This window comes from Biomphalaria glabrata, chromosome 6, assembly GCF_947242115.1.
Source record: "Biomphalaria glabrata chromosome 6, xgBioGlab47.1, whole genome shotgun sequence".
In the NCBI taxonomy this organism is placed as follows: Eukaryota; Metazoa; Mollusca; class Gastropoda; family Planorbidae; genus Biomphalaria; species Biomphalaria glabrata.
Genome location: NC_074716.1, coordinates 9,919,421 through 9,937,103, shown reverse-complemented (window position 1 = coordinate 9,937,103; position 17,683 = coordinate 9,919,421). Strand labels below are relative to the sequence as shown.

At 34.6% G+C, this 17,683-nt stretch overlaps 1 protein-coding gene and 1 long non-coding RNA gene across 2 annotated transcripts in view; one reads left to right on the top strand and one right to left on the bottom strand.

The window, feature by feature from the left end:
- Positions 1-17,683, bottom strand: part of LOC129926705 (uncharacterized) — a 47,410-nt gene that overhangs the window by 16,123 nt on the left and 13,604 nt on the right. The gene's annotated exons all lie outside the window — the stretch shown is intronic.
- On the top strand, positions 1,869-14,453 carry LOC106063198 (uncharacterized). Its single transcript, XM_056032308.1, has 5 exons — positions 1,869-1,982; positions 2,721-2,789; positions 3,550-3,625; positions 4,421-4,539; positions 13,331-14,453. Exons 2-5 carry the CDS (start codon positions 2,729-2,731, stop codon positions 13,435-13,437), a joined length of 363 nt encoding a protein of 120 aa, XP_055888283.1. The 5' UTR covers positions 1,869-1,982; positions 2,721-2,728; the 3' UTR covers positions 13,438-14,453.

Genomic DNA, 17,683 nt, shown 5'->3' with positions numbered 1-17,683 from the left:
CTGTATAGACTTTAACGACAGTAGTCCACTCCAGTTAACTCTACCCTAGTTAACTTGCATCGAGTCGTACACATCTTCCACAGAGCCGCACACGTCTTACATAGTCTGTATCGACTGTAACGGCTCACTCACGACTCCATACGACTGACTTTCACATTAACTTTCAGGCTTATATAGAGTCCCTAATCGCTTCTCTAAAGCTGCACAAACACTCCTAGTATCCTCTGGAATAACATGTCAGGAAACGTCACATCCTGTCTTTATTTATACATGTAGATTCCAGAAAACACTCGCTGCAGTGTCATCAAGTCGGGGTCACACGTAGTGACCTTTATCTGTCACTGTTCATTAGTAACTGTCCCCCTACTTAGATCTGTTCGTCCCCTGGAACAACACGTGAGGACACGTCACATCCTGTCTCTGTTTATACATGTACATTCCAGGGAACACCCGCTGCTGTGTTATCTCGTCGGGGTCACACGTTAACCTCTTCCTGTCACTGGTCATTTGTAACAGTATTATGGAGGCGAGATCATGGTCTTCCTATACATGTAAGGCGGGTAAATACATTTTGTAGGGGTACGAGTTAAGAGTTTCACATGAACTGGCTTCTAGATATATCATTTTGTGTTAGAGAAGGAGAGTTTTTCAATCTGAAATAGATAGACTGATTTGTGTGGTGTAGGCGATCCCACTCAAATGCTTGTAGCCCGTTTGATTTACATATGTCCAGTAGCTCAATAAATTCATTAACTATCTGTTCGAGTTGAGTCTTCGTCAAGAGAATGCTAGTAATTGGTGAAATTAAGTATTTCCACAGATAGATGTTCCTGTCTGCCTGTAGTGACCAGGGTGTGTAGTATTTCTCCGTCCATAGAACCCCTTGAAAACGAGCCTACACAGCCACACTAATCAACACCTACATAAAAGCTGTTTGTAGCAGGAGGAACCTGGAACCTTCGCAAGCTGTTATGATTTTCTTTAAAATTCGGCAGCTAATGTCTATATTTTGAAAAAAATGGCCACACATTGAAAATTTTGTTTTGAACATTATAATTCTTTAAAAAAATAAGCATCTTAAAATTAAATTTGGTTTTATTTACTTAAACGCTAGATCAAGAGACGTTAAAGAATGTATTCCACACTGTATTCCACACTGTATTCCACACTGTATTCCACACTGTATTCCACACTGTCTTATGTTGAAGTCATTAGCTGGACTGTTCTTAATTAATTTGAGACAGCATACATATGTATAAAATACTTTTACACTTAATCAAGGTATAATATCAATTCTATCTCTAACAATATCCAGTCTAGGCCACTCTAGGCTACATACATATATCCAAGTCTGGATATTATATCAAAAAACTAAAAGTTAGTAAACTCTTATTAGATTGATACATGGGTGCATACAGGACTTTTTTTTGGAGAAAAGTATACATTTTTTTTTATTTTTTATCTATAATTTTTTAGTTATTTAGAGAGAAATAATGGCTCTTATAGTTTTTGGCTTCATAAAGGAGGAATTTTTTTAATTAACTTAACACCTAATGTTTTGAATGTATATGAATGTGCAATACAGATTTTCGCTTGTCAAATGTTACTAAGTCAACAATCGTTTTGATTAGCTACATATATTTAGCAGTGTAGATATAAACTGTATTACAGCATTCATGTGGGTCTAGCCCTTGGGTTGTAACAAACTTCAAGCCTATTTTAATTCCAAGAAATTTTGACATAATAGCTACCTACAATACTATGTAGATATCTTCATATTCGGGACCATTAGTTTTTTTATTAGTCTTTACTCAAGTCTTATCACGTCTGAGAGAACTATTGGAAGTGTTTTCGTTTTCTAGGAAAAAAGAAGTTATCAGTGGATTTTTTTTTGATGCTGTTTAGCAACGAAGGGAAAACAAAGCGACAGTATGACCTATATAAGCAGAAGATAATATCTGTGTTATAACGTCTGCGTCAAGGTAAAGCATGCTCTTTTTTTTTTAAAGTCATTTTCATTTTTGTCTCAATCATTTTCTCTTTTTCTCTCTCTCTCTCTCTCTATCTCTCTTTCTCTCTCTTTCTCTCTCTCTCTTTCTCTATCTCTCTCATTTCATCTCTTCTGCCTCTCCTTCTTATATAAATAATTACATATTGCATTACTTGAGCAGTCTAATAAATTATTTGTATGCTTATTTTAATTTCTACAAGAGACTTCCACTCGCGTTAAATCGGATGTATTCGACATGTTGGATACAATGCACTGTGTTTAGGATAATTTTTCAGCAGACAGTTATTACGTTTGACGCGTTTTTCATTAAAAAAAATATTTACTAATAACAAATCTAATTATAGATTATAATTCAGTGAACAGTAGACGAATATAACTGTTCTAAAAGAGTTCACTAAAATAATTAGATAGGCAACAAAAGACCTTTTTTTTTTTTGCTGGCATAGACTAAGATTATAAAGTTTGCTTTGACATCGTATGTGTTTTTCTGGCATCTGGTAACCCTACTTTCATTTGGCATTTTTTCGCAATAATAATAAATTATTTATGATCATCCTATAACATAAAACAAAATAATAGAATGTCTTACTGTAATAATCATTTGTAAAATCGTAAAAACAAAAAGAAATGTATTCCTCATTTTTCGTTAGTAATTAATTTTTGATAAATCTTTTAATAATATGTTTTCATTGCTTTGTTTTTTTACTAGGTTTTCGGATGAAAATGGATCTTAGAATAGTTGTCATAGTGACACTAGCTTTATCGTACGCTAAAGCAGGTAACTTCCCTAGCCAGACATATAAAGTATTGTTATGACACAAATGAGCATTATATAATAATTGTAAAGTAAAAAGGCAAGTTGCGAGAAAACTTAAAGCAAAACACAAACTTAGCTTTTATTACAGACGTTACTTCAAAAAATATTGTGGTTTCGGTGGCTTAGTTGTAAAGCGCTTGGTTTCGAAATTTGGGGTCCTGGCTTCGAATCTCTGTGAAGACTGGGATTTTGAATTTCGGGATTTCTAGTTTGGGGGGGGGGGGGGGGAGGTATATGAGTCCAACCAACTCTAATGGGTACCTGACTTTAGTTGGAGAAAGTTAAGGCGGTTGGTCGTTGCGTTGGCCACATGACACCTTGCTCGTTAACCCGTTGGCCAAAAGAAACAGATGACCTTAACATCATCTGCTCAATAAATCGCAAGGTCTGAAAGGGGAAATTTTCTAGAAACATAAAAATAACATAATTACGTTCTACGCATTTAATGGGTCAACCTAGACATTCATGTTAATCATTAACTAAAATTGCTGCGTCAATACTGATGTACCAAATTTCGCGCAGCGGTGTGCAATATTTCATGCCAAATGACTACATCTGTCGGTTCAATTTTTGAAAATATTACAGATATTTTTTTTTTAAAGTGCTCGTAAAATCTGTCTCCAAAATAGTTAAACAAACGTATAGTTAAATTAATTTTTTACTTAAATAAAACAACAGAAACCATTGTTCCTAATTTGTTTCATTTTGTTTCGTATTAAAGATTGTATCGTAAACTGTGGCAGCAACTTTGCCAGGGATGTACAGACGCATATAAGTTCTGTAGAGTCACTATGCGGGTATGTATTCCTAAAGATAGGAATGGATATTTCAAATCTTAAAACTTGATATTAATCAAAATAAAGAAAAACTAAATATAGTGTTTTAAAAAATAGCTTACGTTATTTGTATCAATTAGTTGGGATCAGTCTTATGGTAAAATTGTAATGCATCTAGATTAGCAATAAAAAAACATTCAAAAAATAACAATGAAAACAAAACAAAAAAGATGAACGACCTGAATTTGAACTTAAGCCTTCAAAGGGCAGCGCCTTAACAACTCTACTAGCGTAGAGTCTATGAACGTGGAAGATTGTAGAGTTATCTCTCTTGTTTCTATTTCATGTTTGTGTTCATTAAGTCTGAGACGGCAGAAGAATATAAAGGGGACTAATTCATCTTATACCAATAAGTACTATTTCATTACCTTGTTTGAGATACCCAAACCAAGTAATTTATTACCAATATTTAATTAACTAATTGGTTAATTTTTTTGTATTGGTTATTTTGTTGTCAGGTAAAATAAATAATTGTGCGAAATTTCTGCTTGATTCGAGATTGGGTGTTGGAGAAATAACATGTACAAACATTTGGCTAGACAGACAGACACACAGACAGACAGACTGAGTTGATGTAACTTTGTAAAATGTAATAAATATTTATTTACTGCCTATCTATTCATATTTCTATTCAACATTTGTCGTATGTCGAGGAAGGTTTAAAAATATCCAAACATTTAAAACATCGACTCGATTGTTATTTTCTTTTTATAAATACTAAAATAAATTTTTGTTTTATACTTTTATATTATCTAGAGTTCAAAAGACATATCTAAAATGTATGAGTGATTGCGTCCCAGGTATGTCAGAAGAATACTTTAATGATCAAATAAAAAAGTTTCTGGATCAGATCCCCGGTTCCTACACACTATGTGGTAAGTCATCTTTAGCATCCTCATACATTCAGTAAGAAGGTAAGATACAGTCTATCAATAAATACTAGATAATAACTTAAGACACTTTCCTATAACAATATCGGCATAATATTTTTCTTTTATATTAGAAAGATTTTCGTGTTGGTCAAATAAAGTATTATAACGGGGGGGGGACGGCTAAGGGAGTTGGGGTGCAATAGCCCCTACCCACCCCCCAGGATCCGCCAGTGCTTAGGACAACCCCTATACAGAGGCTGTTTTTTGACAGGCGTTATTATACTTTTATTTGGCCTAAGTCTAAATAATGTGTATATGTGTTTATACATATGGTTAGGGTATACTGGGCGTTAGGTTTAGGGTTTGGAAAAAATGCCCCGCTCCACTAAAAAGTTCTGGATCCCCTAGTGGTCTAAGGTGGTTTTGAAGGTCGTAGTGTAGGGAGTTTTGGCGACCAACTCCAAGCCCAAGTTCAGTCTTCTAACGACAGTAGCATCTCAACATCCTAAAGTGTATCTGTAGCACACTCTGATAGGAGACTTAACTCAAATGTATATTTAGTAAAACACTTTATTAAACTACAAAAAAGATTTACAAGTATTATCCATGTGGATCATCGGATCAATTTAAACAAAAATAGTTAAATATATTGTCCACCTAGATAAGAAAAGCTTTTTTATTCTAGAAAAAAAATACCCTAACTCTATCATTTTTACCTAATCTCACTAACTCTCTCAGAGCTCAGTCACCAACTAACTTCAAGTCTTACATGTTTAGTATACCCCTTTACACATACACGTGGACCTTTTGATCAGGATATAGGTTGCACCACTCGGTGTTTGGGAGTAACATCCCTTGTAACTGTTGTTGTCAACCAAGATGGCGTTAGATTAAACAGCTGATTTCATGTCTTATAATTTATATCCAGAGTCTTGTTATTATTCGTTCATGATAATCAACACTCTCAGAGCCCAGTCACCAACTAGCTTCAAGTCTTACATGTTTAGTATACCCCTTTACACATACACGTGGACCTTTTGATCAGGATCTAGCCATGGTCAACCCTTCAAGACAAACTTTTGGCCAGACAAACAGACAGACAGGAGTCTGGCCGAGACCAATCGTTATAGAAAGCGACGACGAAACGTGTTGGCAGTTTAGGCCAATAGTTCTTTGCCACGTCACACGTCCGACGTCACGATCTAGGAACTCGATATGGTTTCATGACGTTACTATTCAGTTAATCGATAAACTGAAAACTGTATTACAAAAAAATAGGCTAATATTTAATAATGATCTAGATCCAGATGTAGAGAAATAGAAAGTTCCTAAACAATATTTAACGAAAAATACACTAATAAAACCTACATTGTTAAAAAAACGTTGTTTTTTTTTAAAGTTTATGTCCAAACACATCAAATGTATCTTCTTTATTCGATAGGTGGAAGAGATTGGCGTAGCCAGGATTTTTTTTCGGGGGGGGTTTAGGGGGGGGGGGGGTTCCTCCCACCCCCCCCCCCGCCCCCCCTCGCGAAAAAATATTTGTATATATGTATGTGTGTATGTGTGTTCATAATCTTTATTACATTCTGACCCTTCATTCTTTTGGAACACGTTTATTGTGCCCTAGAATAGGTTCTTCCTGGAGTTAGTGGAAAAATTGTTGACTCCCCTCCATTGCCAGCAAGGGGCTCTAAGGGAGCTCTAAGAGCTCACCCTATAGCGGGGCAGAGCCCCGCCGCCAAGCACTATTTCTGGCATAGAATGTCAACAAAATGCATATTCTGAGGTATCTACAGTGCATTTTCCTGCTATTAAAAAGTCTTATCTCAAAAATGTATGTGCTATTTTTACTGACTAAGACCCTGCCGCGCCATTCGGCGCATTTGCCGTCAAGCTGTTTCCACAAAAATCTGTCACTGGTAATTTCTGAAGCCTCTTCCAACCTGCTCCGAGGACCTCCATGAATGTGTGGCGCCAAGTTGTACTAGGATGTCATCGCAACTCTTATTATGCGTAATTTATTTTGTCGGAGAACATGTCCCGCAAACCTCCTGCGACGCTCTGTCACAATTTAACAAAGGGGTCGACTCCCAGTTCCGCATAGGATTTCCTTGATTTAGACCCGATCTCAATAACTAACTCATAAAATCTGTCTTAGCCATCTTTGTTGGGCCACATTTAGTGTTTTTCAATTTCGGCAGATGACTATTCACTGCACTTTATTAATGGAGCCCCGCAACTGGTAGAAATGTAACCTCTCTTGGATACGCTCTTGGAATTGGGTGACTGTAGTTTGCATTAGATTTTATATCGAAAGTTTCTGTTTTATCGTCAAAATCATCTGTTAGAGGTTTTAAACTAAAAATCTCAGGACTTTGTTATAGTTTTTTAAATTCAAAACCCCAATTTAGCTACGATCATAGAATTTGGTAACTGTAGTTTGCTTTAGAGTAATATTGAAGATAGAGGTTTTACACCTCAAAACGCTCTGTAGGGGGATTTTAAACTCAAAACCATCTGGAGGAAAGGAGTTTAAACTCAAAACCCCCAATTCGCTTGGCTACGCTCAAATAATTTTGGTGTGTAATTTGCTTTTTTTTATATTGAAGAGGTATTTTTTAGCATCAAACCGTTGTGAAGGGGGATATGAACTCAAAACCCCTTTTGGCAACGCTCATAGCATTTTGAGTGCGTAATTTGCTTTTTTTTTTACATTGATGATTTATTTTTTAAATTCAAACCCCGCTGGCGGGGGGTTTAAACTCAAAACCCATATGGCTACGCTCTTAGATTTTAGAGTGTGTAATTTGCTTTTTTTTTTTATTGAAGATGTATTTTTTTGCTTCAAACTCCACTGTAAGGGAGTTTAAACTTAAAACTGAGTCAAAACCCATTTAGCTACGCTCATAACATTTTGAGTGCATAATTTGCTTTTTTTCCATATTAAAGAAGGGGTCTATCGTAAATTTTGGAGGGGTTTTAAAATCAAAATCTTCGTTAACTGTGCACTTGGAATTTGGGGATTATCGTTTGCATTTTTTGTGTGTTTTGTTTTATAGAAGAGGGGGATTTAACTGCAAAAACCCCTGGTAGGGGGTTTTAAACTCAAAACCCCCTGTTAGGGGTTTTAAACTCAAAACCCCCTGGTAGGGGTTTTAAACTCTAAACCCCCTGGTAGTGAATTTAAACTCAAAACCCCTTTAGCTGTGATGGTTTAGTATTAAAATCTCACCTAAAATTAACAAAATCAAAGCAAAAAAACATGTCACTAAAGTCCGTCTTCCCCCCCCCCTCCGTGGTAGGGGGTTTCAAACTCAAAACCCCCTGTTAGGGGGTTTCAAACTCAAAACCCCATGGTAGAGGTTTTAAACTCAAAGCCCCTTTGGCTGCGCTGGGGCAAGTGATGGTTTAGTATTAAAATCTTACCTAAAATAAAGAAAATCAAAGCAAAAAATCAGTCACTTAAGTCCGTCTCCCCCCCCCCCTCGGCGGGGGGGGGGGATTTCATTTCGGGGGGGGGGGTTTGAACCCCACCCCCACCCCCTGGCTACGCCCATGGAAGAGAATATAATCATTATTACAATACCTCTATTAAGTCAGAACATCATAGAACGTGGAGCCAAGATCCTAGACAGCTGAACTCTAAATTAAACGTAACGATTTTTCTAGAAATGTAATAGTTGATGTATGCTGATGAGAAAAGAATTACTAGCTCGTTGGCCACACGAGGAAAACTCTAGCTTGACCTTTAATATATATATATATATATATATATATATATATATATATATATATATATATATATATATATATATATTAATAAAAAATAAATGTAAATTTAGTTAGAGACTAAATCTAGGTCTAGATCCAAGATGGCGTAGACAGCCGTTTAACCGTAATAATGCGATAACTAACATGGCTTTAGGAAATATCGATCATGTGAAACACAACTAATAGGACTAATTGATGATTTTTCAAAAGGTTTAGATAATAGTGAACAAATAGATGCTATCTTACTAGATTTTTCTAAGGCTTTTGACAAAGTTCACCACCATAGTTTGCTTAAAAAATTAAAATATTTCGGCATTAATGGTCCACTGCATCAGTGGATTAAGGACTTTCTGATAGGGAGAGAACAAACTGTAATAATAAATGGCTCTAAATCAACACCGATAACAGTAAACTCAGGTGTACCTCAAGGAACAGTCTTGGGTCCACTACTATTTTTAATTTACATAAATGATTTACCAAATTGCATTACTTCAGGAACAAAAGTCAGATTATTTGCAGACGATTGCATAATATATAGAACAATAAAAACAACACGAGACACAGAAATTTTACAAAGAGAATTAGATGAATTACAGAAATGGGAATCAAATTGGAGCATGTCTTTCCACCCAGAAAAATGTCAGTTGTTAAGAGTAACAAAAAAACTAAAACAAATTAATTCCACTTATCTTATTCATGGCAAACCAGTAACACAGACTAAAAACGCAAAATACCTAGGTGTTATAATAAATGAAAAACTGTCATGGAATCCACATATTGATGAAACTACAAAAAAATCAAACAAAGCATTGGGATTTATTAAAAGAAATTTCTATAAATCAAATAAGAACATAAAACTAAAATGTTATTTAACCTTGGTTAGGCCAATAATAGAATATGCATCCTCTGTTTGGGACCCCTCAACTCAAGAAAACATTAGGAAACTGGAGCAGACACAAAATAGAGCAGTGCGATTTATAACAAACGAATATTCACATTTGACTAGAGTAACACCTTTAGTAAAATCACTAAATTTAGAAAGCCTTCAGGACAGAAGGCTCAAAAGTAAAGTAGCAATAATACATAAAACACTGAACCATAATCTTTAAATACAAAAACAAAATTTAATAAAATACTCTGAAAGACACAAAGATAAAGGCACATTCCTCGTCCCATATGCTAGGACAAATTTGTACAAATACTCCTTCTTCCCTAGCGCTATTAGAGCATGGAATGGGTTGCCTGAGCTAGCCAGGAAAACCAGTGACTTGGCAGAATTTAAGTCATTGGTTAATATGCATGACTAAATGCATGACGCGTAGGACGTAATCATCTTCTTTTTTGAAGTAACGTCTGTATTATATAAGATAAGAAGATAACTGAGTAAAATGGAAGTTGTTTCATTTTTATTCAAGTTTATAAGCGGTGCTTATATTTGTTTACAAAAATCTAATATAGGTTACATCTAGATTCTAGATCAAGTAGTAAATCGACACTACATCTTATGAGCTCTAAATCAAAACCTTAAATCGAATGTTAGATTTAGATGTCCATATATTGAATCAATAAACAAGATTACAAAAAAAAAAAAAAGAGTTTGTGTTATCACACAAACTCAGAGGCGGCACCCATCGAATTCACCAATGGACCAGAAATATTCAAGCCATAGCCTTTTTTGAGCGTTAAAATAATAAAATTTAAATTGGGCATTAAAATAATAATAATAATAATTTCTCTTTTAAATTTAAAATATTTCAAAATTAATTTTTATCAAACATAAGTACTTTTTTTAAATTATAAGTTTTCTTTATATATATATATATATATATATATATATATATATATATATATATATATATATATATATATATATATATATATCATGGGCGTAGCCAGGATTTTTTTTCTGGGAGGGATTTTTTTTTTGGGGGGGGGATTCACCCGACCTCCGACTCCCACGGAAAAAATTATATATATATATATATATATATATATATATATATATATATATATATATATATATATATATATATATATATATATATATATATATATATATATATGTGTGTGTGTGTGTGTGTGTGTGTGTGTGTACATAATTAATCTTTATTACATTCTGACCCTTTCGGAAGACGTTTATTGTTTATTGTAGACTCCCCGCCTTTGCTAGCAAGGGGCTCCCTTAGCGCGGGGCGAAGCCCCGCCGCCGAGCTCTTTTTCTGGTATTGAAAGCCAACAAAATGCATATTCTGAGGTATCTACGATGCATTATCTTGCTATTAAAAAGTTTTAGTTCAAAAACCTAATGTGCTATTCTTACTGACTTTGACCCTCTCGCGCCGTTCGGCGCATTTTCCGGCAAGCTGTTTCCGCAACTCTTATTTTGCGTAATTCATTTTGTGTGAGAACATGCCCCGCAAAACCTTATGCGACGCTCTGTCACAACCTTACTAAGGATTCGACTCTCAGTTCGGCATATGATTTCTTTGATTTAGACCCGATCTCTATGACTGACTCCTAAAATCTGTCTTAGCCATCTTTGTTGAGACACATTTAATGATTTTCAATTTCGGCAGAAGACTATTCACACTTTATTAATGGAGCCCAAGCCACTGGTAGAAATTTGTAACCTTTCTTGACTACGCTCTTGGAATTACATGCCTGTATTTCGCTTTAGATTTTATATCGAAAAGGAAAGTTTTTTCGTCAAATCATCTGTTGAGGGGTTTTAAACTAAGAAATCTCTGGAGTTTTTTTTTTGTTTTTTTTTTTTATTTAAAACCCCATTTAGCTACGATCATAGAATTTGGTGACTGTAGTTTGCTTTAAAATAATATTGAAGAGAGAGGTTTTCAACTCTAAACGCTCTGTATGGGAATTTTAAACTCAAAACCATCTGGAGGGGTTTTAAACTTTAAAGAAAAAGCCATCTGGAGGAGGGGGATTCAAACTCAAAACCCCTTTGGCTACGCTCATAGATTTTATAGTGTGTAATCTGCTTTTTTTTATTGAAGAGGTACTTTTTAGTTTCAAACCCCAACTGGAGGGGGGGGGGGGTTAAACTCAAAACCCCTTTGGCTACGCTCATAGAATAGTGAGTGTGTAATTTGCTTTTTTTATATTGAAGATGGGGTTTATCGTAAATTTTGGAGGGGGTTTTAAAATCAAAATCTTCCTCAACTGTGCTGTTGGAATTTGGGGATTGTTGTTTTTTTTTTTTGTTTTGTTTTATAGAAGAGGGGGATTTAACTGCAAAAACCTCTGGTATGGTGTTTAAAATTCAAAACGCCCTGTAGGGGGTTTTAAACTCAAAGCCTCCTGGTAGAAGGATTTGTATCTCAAAACCCCCTGATAGGGGTTTTTTAAATCTCAAAACCCCCTTGTAGGGGGATTTAAACTCAAAACCCCCTGGTAGAGGGTTTTTAACTCAAAACTGTCTCGGCTGTGCTGTGGTAAGTGATGATTTAGTATTAAAATCTCACCTAAAATAAACAAAATGAAAGCAAAAATCAGTCACTTAATTCCGGGGGGGGGGGGGGTTTGAACCCCAAGAACCCCCCCCCCTGGCTACGCCCATGATATATATATATATATATATATATTCATTAAGTAATGTTCCCCTTTCAGACCTAGTGATCTATGGGGCAGATGATGTAAAGTTCATCTGTTTCTATGGCTTACAGTTGATGAGGGTGTCATGAGGCCAGAATAACTGCCTACATCCTTTAGTTTTCCCCAACTATATTAGGTATTAGGTACTCGAATGTAAAAATCCCATTGTTCACCTGGTTTTCAAATCCAGGACCCTCGTTTCGAAAGCCAAGCGCCTTACCACTTAGCCACCAAGCCTTCGTTATTTATTTATCGTATACTTAAATAAAAAAAAAAATTATATGAGCCTTTTCCATATATTTATAATTTAAAAATTAATAAAATGTTACATGTAATAAAGAGAAACTAACATTTTTTTATTCTTCTTACAAAATTAGATAAATTGGCAACACGAAAAAAAAAATTATTGATGTATTCTAAGTAGTGAACTAGAAATGTACTGGGTCACACAAAGTAAGACTTTCCCCTCGTAAATAAAAATTAATATCTCTTCTTCTAGGTAGATCTAGAACTAGAAAGATCTAGAATCTAGACTACATCTAGAATCTTGATTAGAATCTAGATCTAGACTAGAATTCGTATGGCTTTACAAGTTTAATCTTAAAATTACTAGACTGTCATTGAACGTTGAATGGTGTAATACTGGGTTCTTGCTTCCTGAAGTACTCTAGACACGTGACAAGACAAACACTATACGACTGACTCAAGTCCTTTCAGCAGACAACATTAAGTTTATTTTACTATAATAATAACAATATACTGCACTCCTTGTTAGTGCTACAAGTCAAGAAATAATAACAATCCTATCCGCATAACAGCGGTATCAAAAGTATCCCCATGTATGTCAGTTACAAATCACGTCCGCATCTCAGCGGGTAAAACTGTGTAGAAATATAGATCAACTAATACATGTCTCAAAAGACCACTGGCAACAACTGCCCACAAGTTAATTTCTAACTGAAATTACTACAGACTTTTCTAAGTCGCTACTGTCCATCCCGGACTAGAATATACTTGACCACTCGGTCCAAAGAATAACACTTGACTTCTAACTTGACTTCACTTGTCTGCTTGACTTGACTGACTGACCTCCAAGTCTAACTTTATTCATTCTACTTCCTGTTTTCTACATCAGGAATTCCATGTGTCTTTTAAACTCTTAACATGACGTGAACTTTAGATCATGCAATGTCAACTAAGACTGTGACATAGACCTAGTATGCTCATGGTATGCCCTCTGTGCTGGCCGAATCAGAAAATGCATAAGTACTACCAGCGTTCGATACCAGAATAAGTTCAACTATTTTTTAAATTATTTTTTTTTGTATTGTTTTATATTTCAAGTATCAAAATGAAGGTATTGTCTTTTTTAACAAATACATATATATATATTATTATTTTTTTACAGATTTGAAAAACAGTGGCGAAGGAATCACAGCTATCAATCTGAAATATTTATTGCTCTTGGTGTTTACTGTATCTTTACTATTGGTTAAAATGGAATATATAGTTTAAGTAATAATAATGATTCTCCATGAGTAATAATCTCAATATAATCTGAAGATAGTATGAAAATAGTCATAAAATAGTCTTCTAAGAAAGTCTGGTATTTGAAATGTAGTAATAGTAAAGGGAATACAATGAATTTTGTTTTTTTTAACTCAACCCTGACAGTGCCAGAGAAAGAAGAATGATTTATTTCCATACTATTAACAATGTATTAATCATTTTGTAGTAATGGTTGCGTGTATTTTATAAAATTTAATCTATAACATTTGTAGTTATTGTAATGTTTTTGAGAAAAGTAAACACTTCGTACGTATTTTATTAGTTTTTCTATTTGTAAATTATAATTCAGTGTTTTATGTATTGTTACTTTACTTAGTCTTCTGTCCTGAAATGTTTTTAAATTTAATTATTTTACTAATAGTGTTAATTTAATTAAATGTATATATTCTTTTGTTATAAATCACTATCTCTGATTTTCTACCGAATCGAGAGTCACGGGCTCGAATCCTAGTGTAGACCAGGATTTTTATTTCGGGAACTTAAACGCTCCTCTGAGTCAACAATATTTGAGGAAAATGAGGACGGTTCATCGTTGTGCTGGCCACATGACACCCTCACTAGTTTTCAGTGTACAATGTTGTTCTGTTTTAATTATCAAAATTATTAAAAAGTGAAAGTATACGTAACATTATCATGGTGTAAATGTTTCTACACAAAGCTAACAAGATCCTCGAAATAAAGAATCACCCTTTGTGTCAGGATTTTGTGATTTTACCATCACAAAAGAGATACAAGACACCGATAGCAAAGACAAACAGACACAAACACTCTTTTGTTCCCCTGGCAATCAAATCATTAAATAAGAACAATCTGATATAAACTTTGTCACATGTAAATTATGAGTGCGTCTGTTGTGAATGTACACTTTGGTTTCTTATAGTTATAATGTTTGTTTTTTTGGTGTAATGCACAAATTGTAAGACAAATTTCCATACGGACAATAAAGATTATTATTATTATTATTATTATTATTATTATTATCTGTTAAGTTACGTATTTGAACTTCTGTATATTCTCCAACACTTAAGAAACACGATAGAAAGTCTTGTAAGAATACATTATACTCAGTCGTGGGAAACACGTGGAATACTCAGGTAAGCTGTTTAATGCTGTAAAAAAAAAGCATAAGAGTAAAATGTATGTGTTTCTTTTTAATTGAGTGTAACTGTAATAAACAGAAAGGGTACTTCCTCCACTCTACCATATTACGTAATAGACAGAAAATAAAGCTTCACAGCTGGAGAGAGAGAGAGAGAAAAGATAGAGAGACACAGAGATGGACAGAGAAAGACAGAGCCAGAGAGAGAGAGACAGAATCCGAGAGTCGAGTTTCAACCTTTGCTACCTCTAGTCCATGCATTTGGTCAATTAACAGAAAGCGTAGCTTATGTTAACTTAACTTATATAATACAGACGTTACTTCAAACAAACAAAAAAATGATGATTACGTCCTACGCGTCATGCATTTAGTCATGCATATTAACCAATGACTTAAATTCTGCCAAGTCACTGGTTTTCCTGGCTAGCTCAGGCAACCCATTCCATGCTCAAATAGCACAAGGGAAGAAGGAGTATTTGTGCAAATTTGTATGAAGGACACAAATTCACTTGGGCGAGGGAGAAATAACGTGTATAAACTTTTATCGGAGAGACAAATTGAGTCAATATAAGCTTTATAAACAATGTTTTATTAGACGCAATTTCTACCAACTATGTCATTAAAGGCAGACATTTTAGTATGCGTAACGTACAAATCAATTATTCCTTCCGCTTACGCACGTATTAATTTAAAGCAAAACTTTCGTTCTATTTCGTTGTTTATGTGTTTGTTCCATTGACATACATAAATATAGACTGGCCGAAGGAAGTAACTTCATGTAGCTTGAAAACATGTGTATCTATTGTTGTCGGATTTCCGAATTCTGAAAAGTTGCATGATTTTCAGTCTTAGAGATTAAATAAAAACTACACTGCTGTATAATAAAGTACGCAAAATTGCAAGTCACAAATTTTAGTTTCATAAAACTCTTTTAACAATAATAATAACAATAATAATAATCTTTATTGTCCGTATGGAAATTTGTCTTACAATTTGTGCATTACGTCAGTCTATATTTATTTGTGTCTATGGTTTGTTCGTAGATCAAAATGTCCAATGAAATTATCCACTTGGTGTAGATAATTGTCAAATCGAATGTAAAGGATTATCCGTAGATCATTGTGATTATGAAAGCGTAAATATTGAGGGAAAAAATTATTGATATATGAAATTTAAAGAATGCACATCTAGCTATTAATAACATGCAGAATAATTTTAGTATGGAGATATAGATCTACAAGTAGGCCTGTATCCTAAAGTAAAACTTTAATAAAATTAGTCTCAGAATATGTAAGGGCCTAGAAAAAATGTAAGCGTGTATGTGTATTTTTTTAGGTGGTTGTACAATACTGTTTTTGACGATGAGTTAGTCTTAATAAGCTACCTCTTTAGATCTAAACTGTAGACTGACAAAATAAAAATAAAGTAAAGAGATGACTATAGTGTGTATGCTTTGTTTCCCCATTTTAAACTGTTCCAGGGAAAGGACATTTCATTTCAAAATATTGACAGTATATGTGGTGGGCATTATAGTGAATGAGATGGAAGGCTACACGCGATGGGCCTAAGAAGTGTTGCATGCTTTAAAATAAGGGTTTGTGGGCCGATAGATTCAAGTATATAAGAAATAACAATAAAGGGGACTTATAGACTTTTAGGGCTAGAAAATTGTGTCAGCTGTGGAAACTTACAGTGCAACTCAATTCCACAGCTAAATAAGAGATGCGAGAACGAAATTTCATTTGTTTATGGCAGCGCACCATTAAAAATTTCAGAGCCAATTAATGTCATGTTCCCACAAAGCAGTAACACTTTATAAATTAATTCACTTGAAAATCATTTTTGCAATATTTAAACTGTACTACCTAATGTAACATTTATATACACATCTCATACCATTGTAATATTTACAATAATAGTTTTGAATATAATTCTTGACACTGATGTCTATCCTATATTGTACTTTACCGTCCTAGAAGAAAGCGTTACATAATTGTAAGAAAAAGAAATAATTATTTCTCCTGTAACCTTGTAGAGAGTAATATTTACAAAGCTTATATCTATATCTATTCACTCTGTCTAACTGTCTGAATGTCTGTCCCTCTGTCTGGCCAAAACATTTGTACACGTTATTTCTCCGACAAAAAATCTCGGATAAGCTAAAATTTAGCACTCTATTTCTTTAACCTGACAACACAAGAATCAATTTAAACAAGGTTACAAAGAAAGTTTGTGTGGAAACACAAACTTAAAATCAGCCCCCGAAAAGGTCCACCCAGGCAGGTAAAAGGCAGGTATCAATATTTTCAGAAAGAATATCAGAATTAAATTCTACCAAAGACCAATGACAGAGAAGAATGGAGAAAGAAGGTTGACAGATCTTGTGTGGTGCCCCAGGGGTCCAGAAGACCAAAGGATATGTGAAAGCGAATGTGAAGTCAGATGCGAACATGGCCTAACAGATGTCTTATAATGAATATATAATTGATCTAATTGTTTTGTAAAGGGTCGTTATCTTATTCAAATCCTCAAAAAAAACAAAAAAAAATTCCGTTTTAGTCAAGTGTTTAATACCGTTAGACCGTCTAAGAGCTAAGCCGAAGGCTCTTCGAGCTCTAAGTTTGAAATAAAAACCTGCTTGAGCGTCCAACATTTAAAAAAACCCTGTCTGAGCCCCATTCTGTCTGGAAGAGACACAAGTCAATGCCAAAGGACCGAGTTTACCGAGAGCCTCCGCCATCTTCCTATGGATACCAAGCTAACCATGGGGGAACTCGCCATTAATGTAACGGTCTCTTGAGAAACGGCGCATGGATTATCGACAAAGTCGACCGTGCAATGGGTTCACTCTCGTGTACCCTTGGACACTCTCATTTGAGTTTTGTTTCGCCATTCATTTAGCCTAGTTACCCCCTCAAGTAACCGTTTCCTCCCGAGTGCCACGTTGAGGCAGAACAGTGTACCCAAGAGCGTATTGAGTTAATATGTTGCAATATATATAATAGATCAATCGCGGGCGGATAAAAAATTAATTTCTGGTTTCCAGTCTAGTATAATATATATGTCTATTTTCTTCAAGAGCTGAAGCCCATG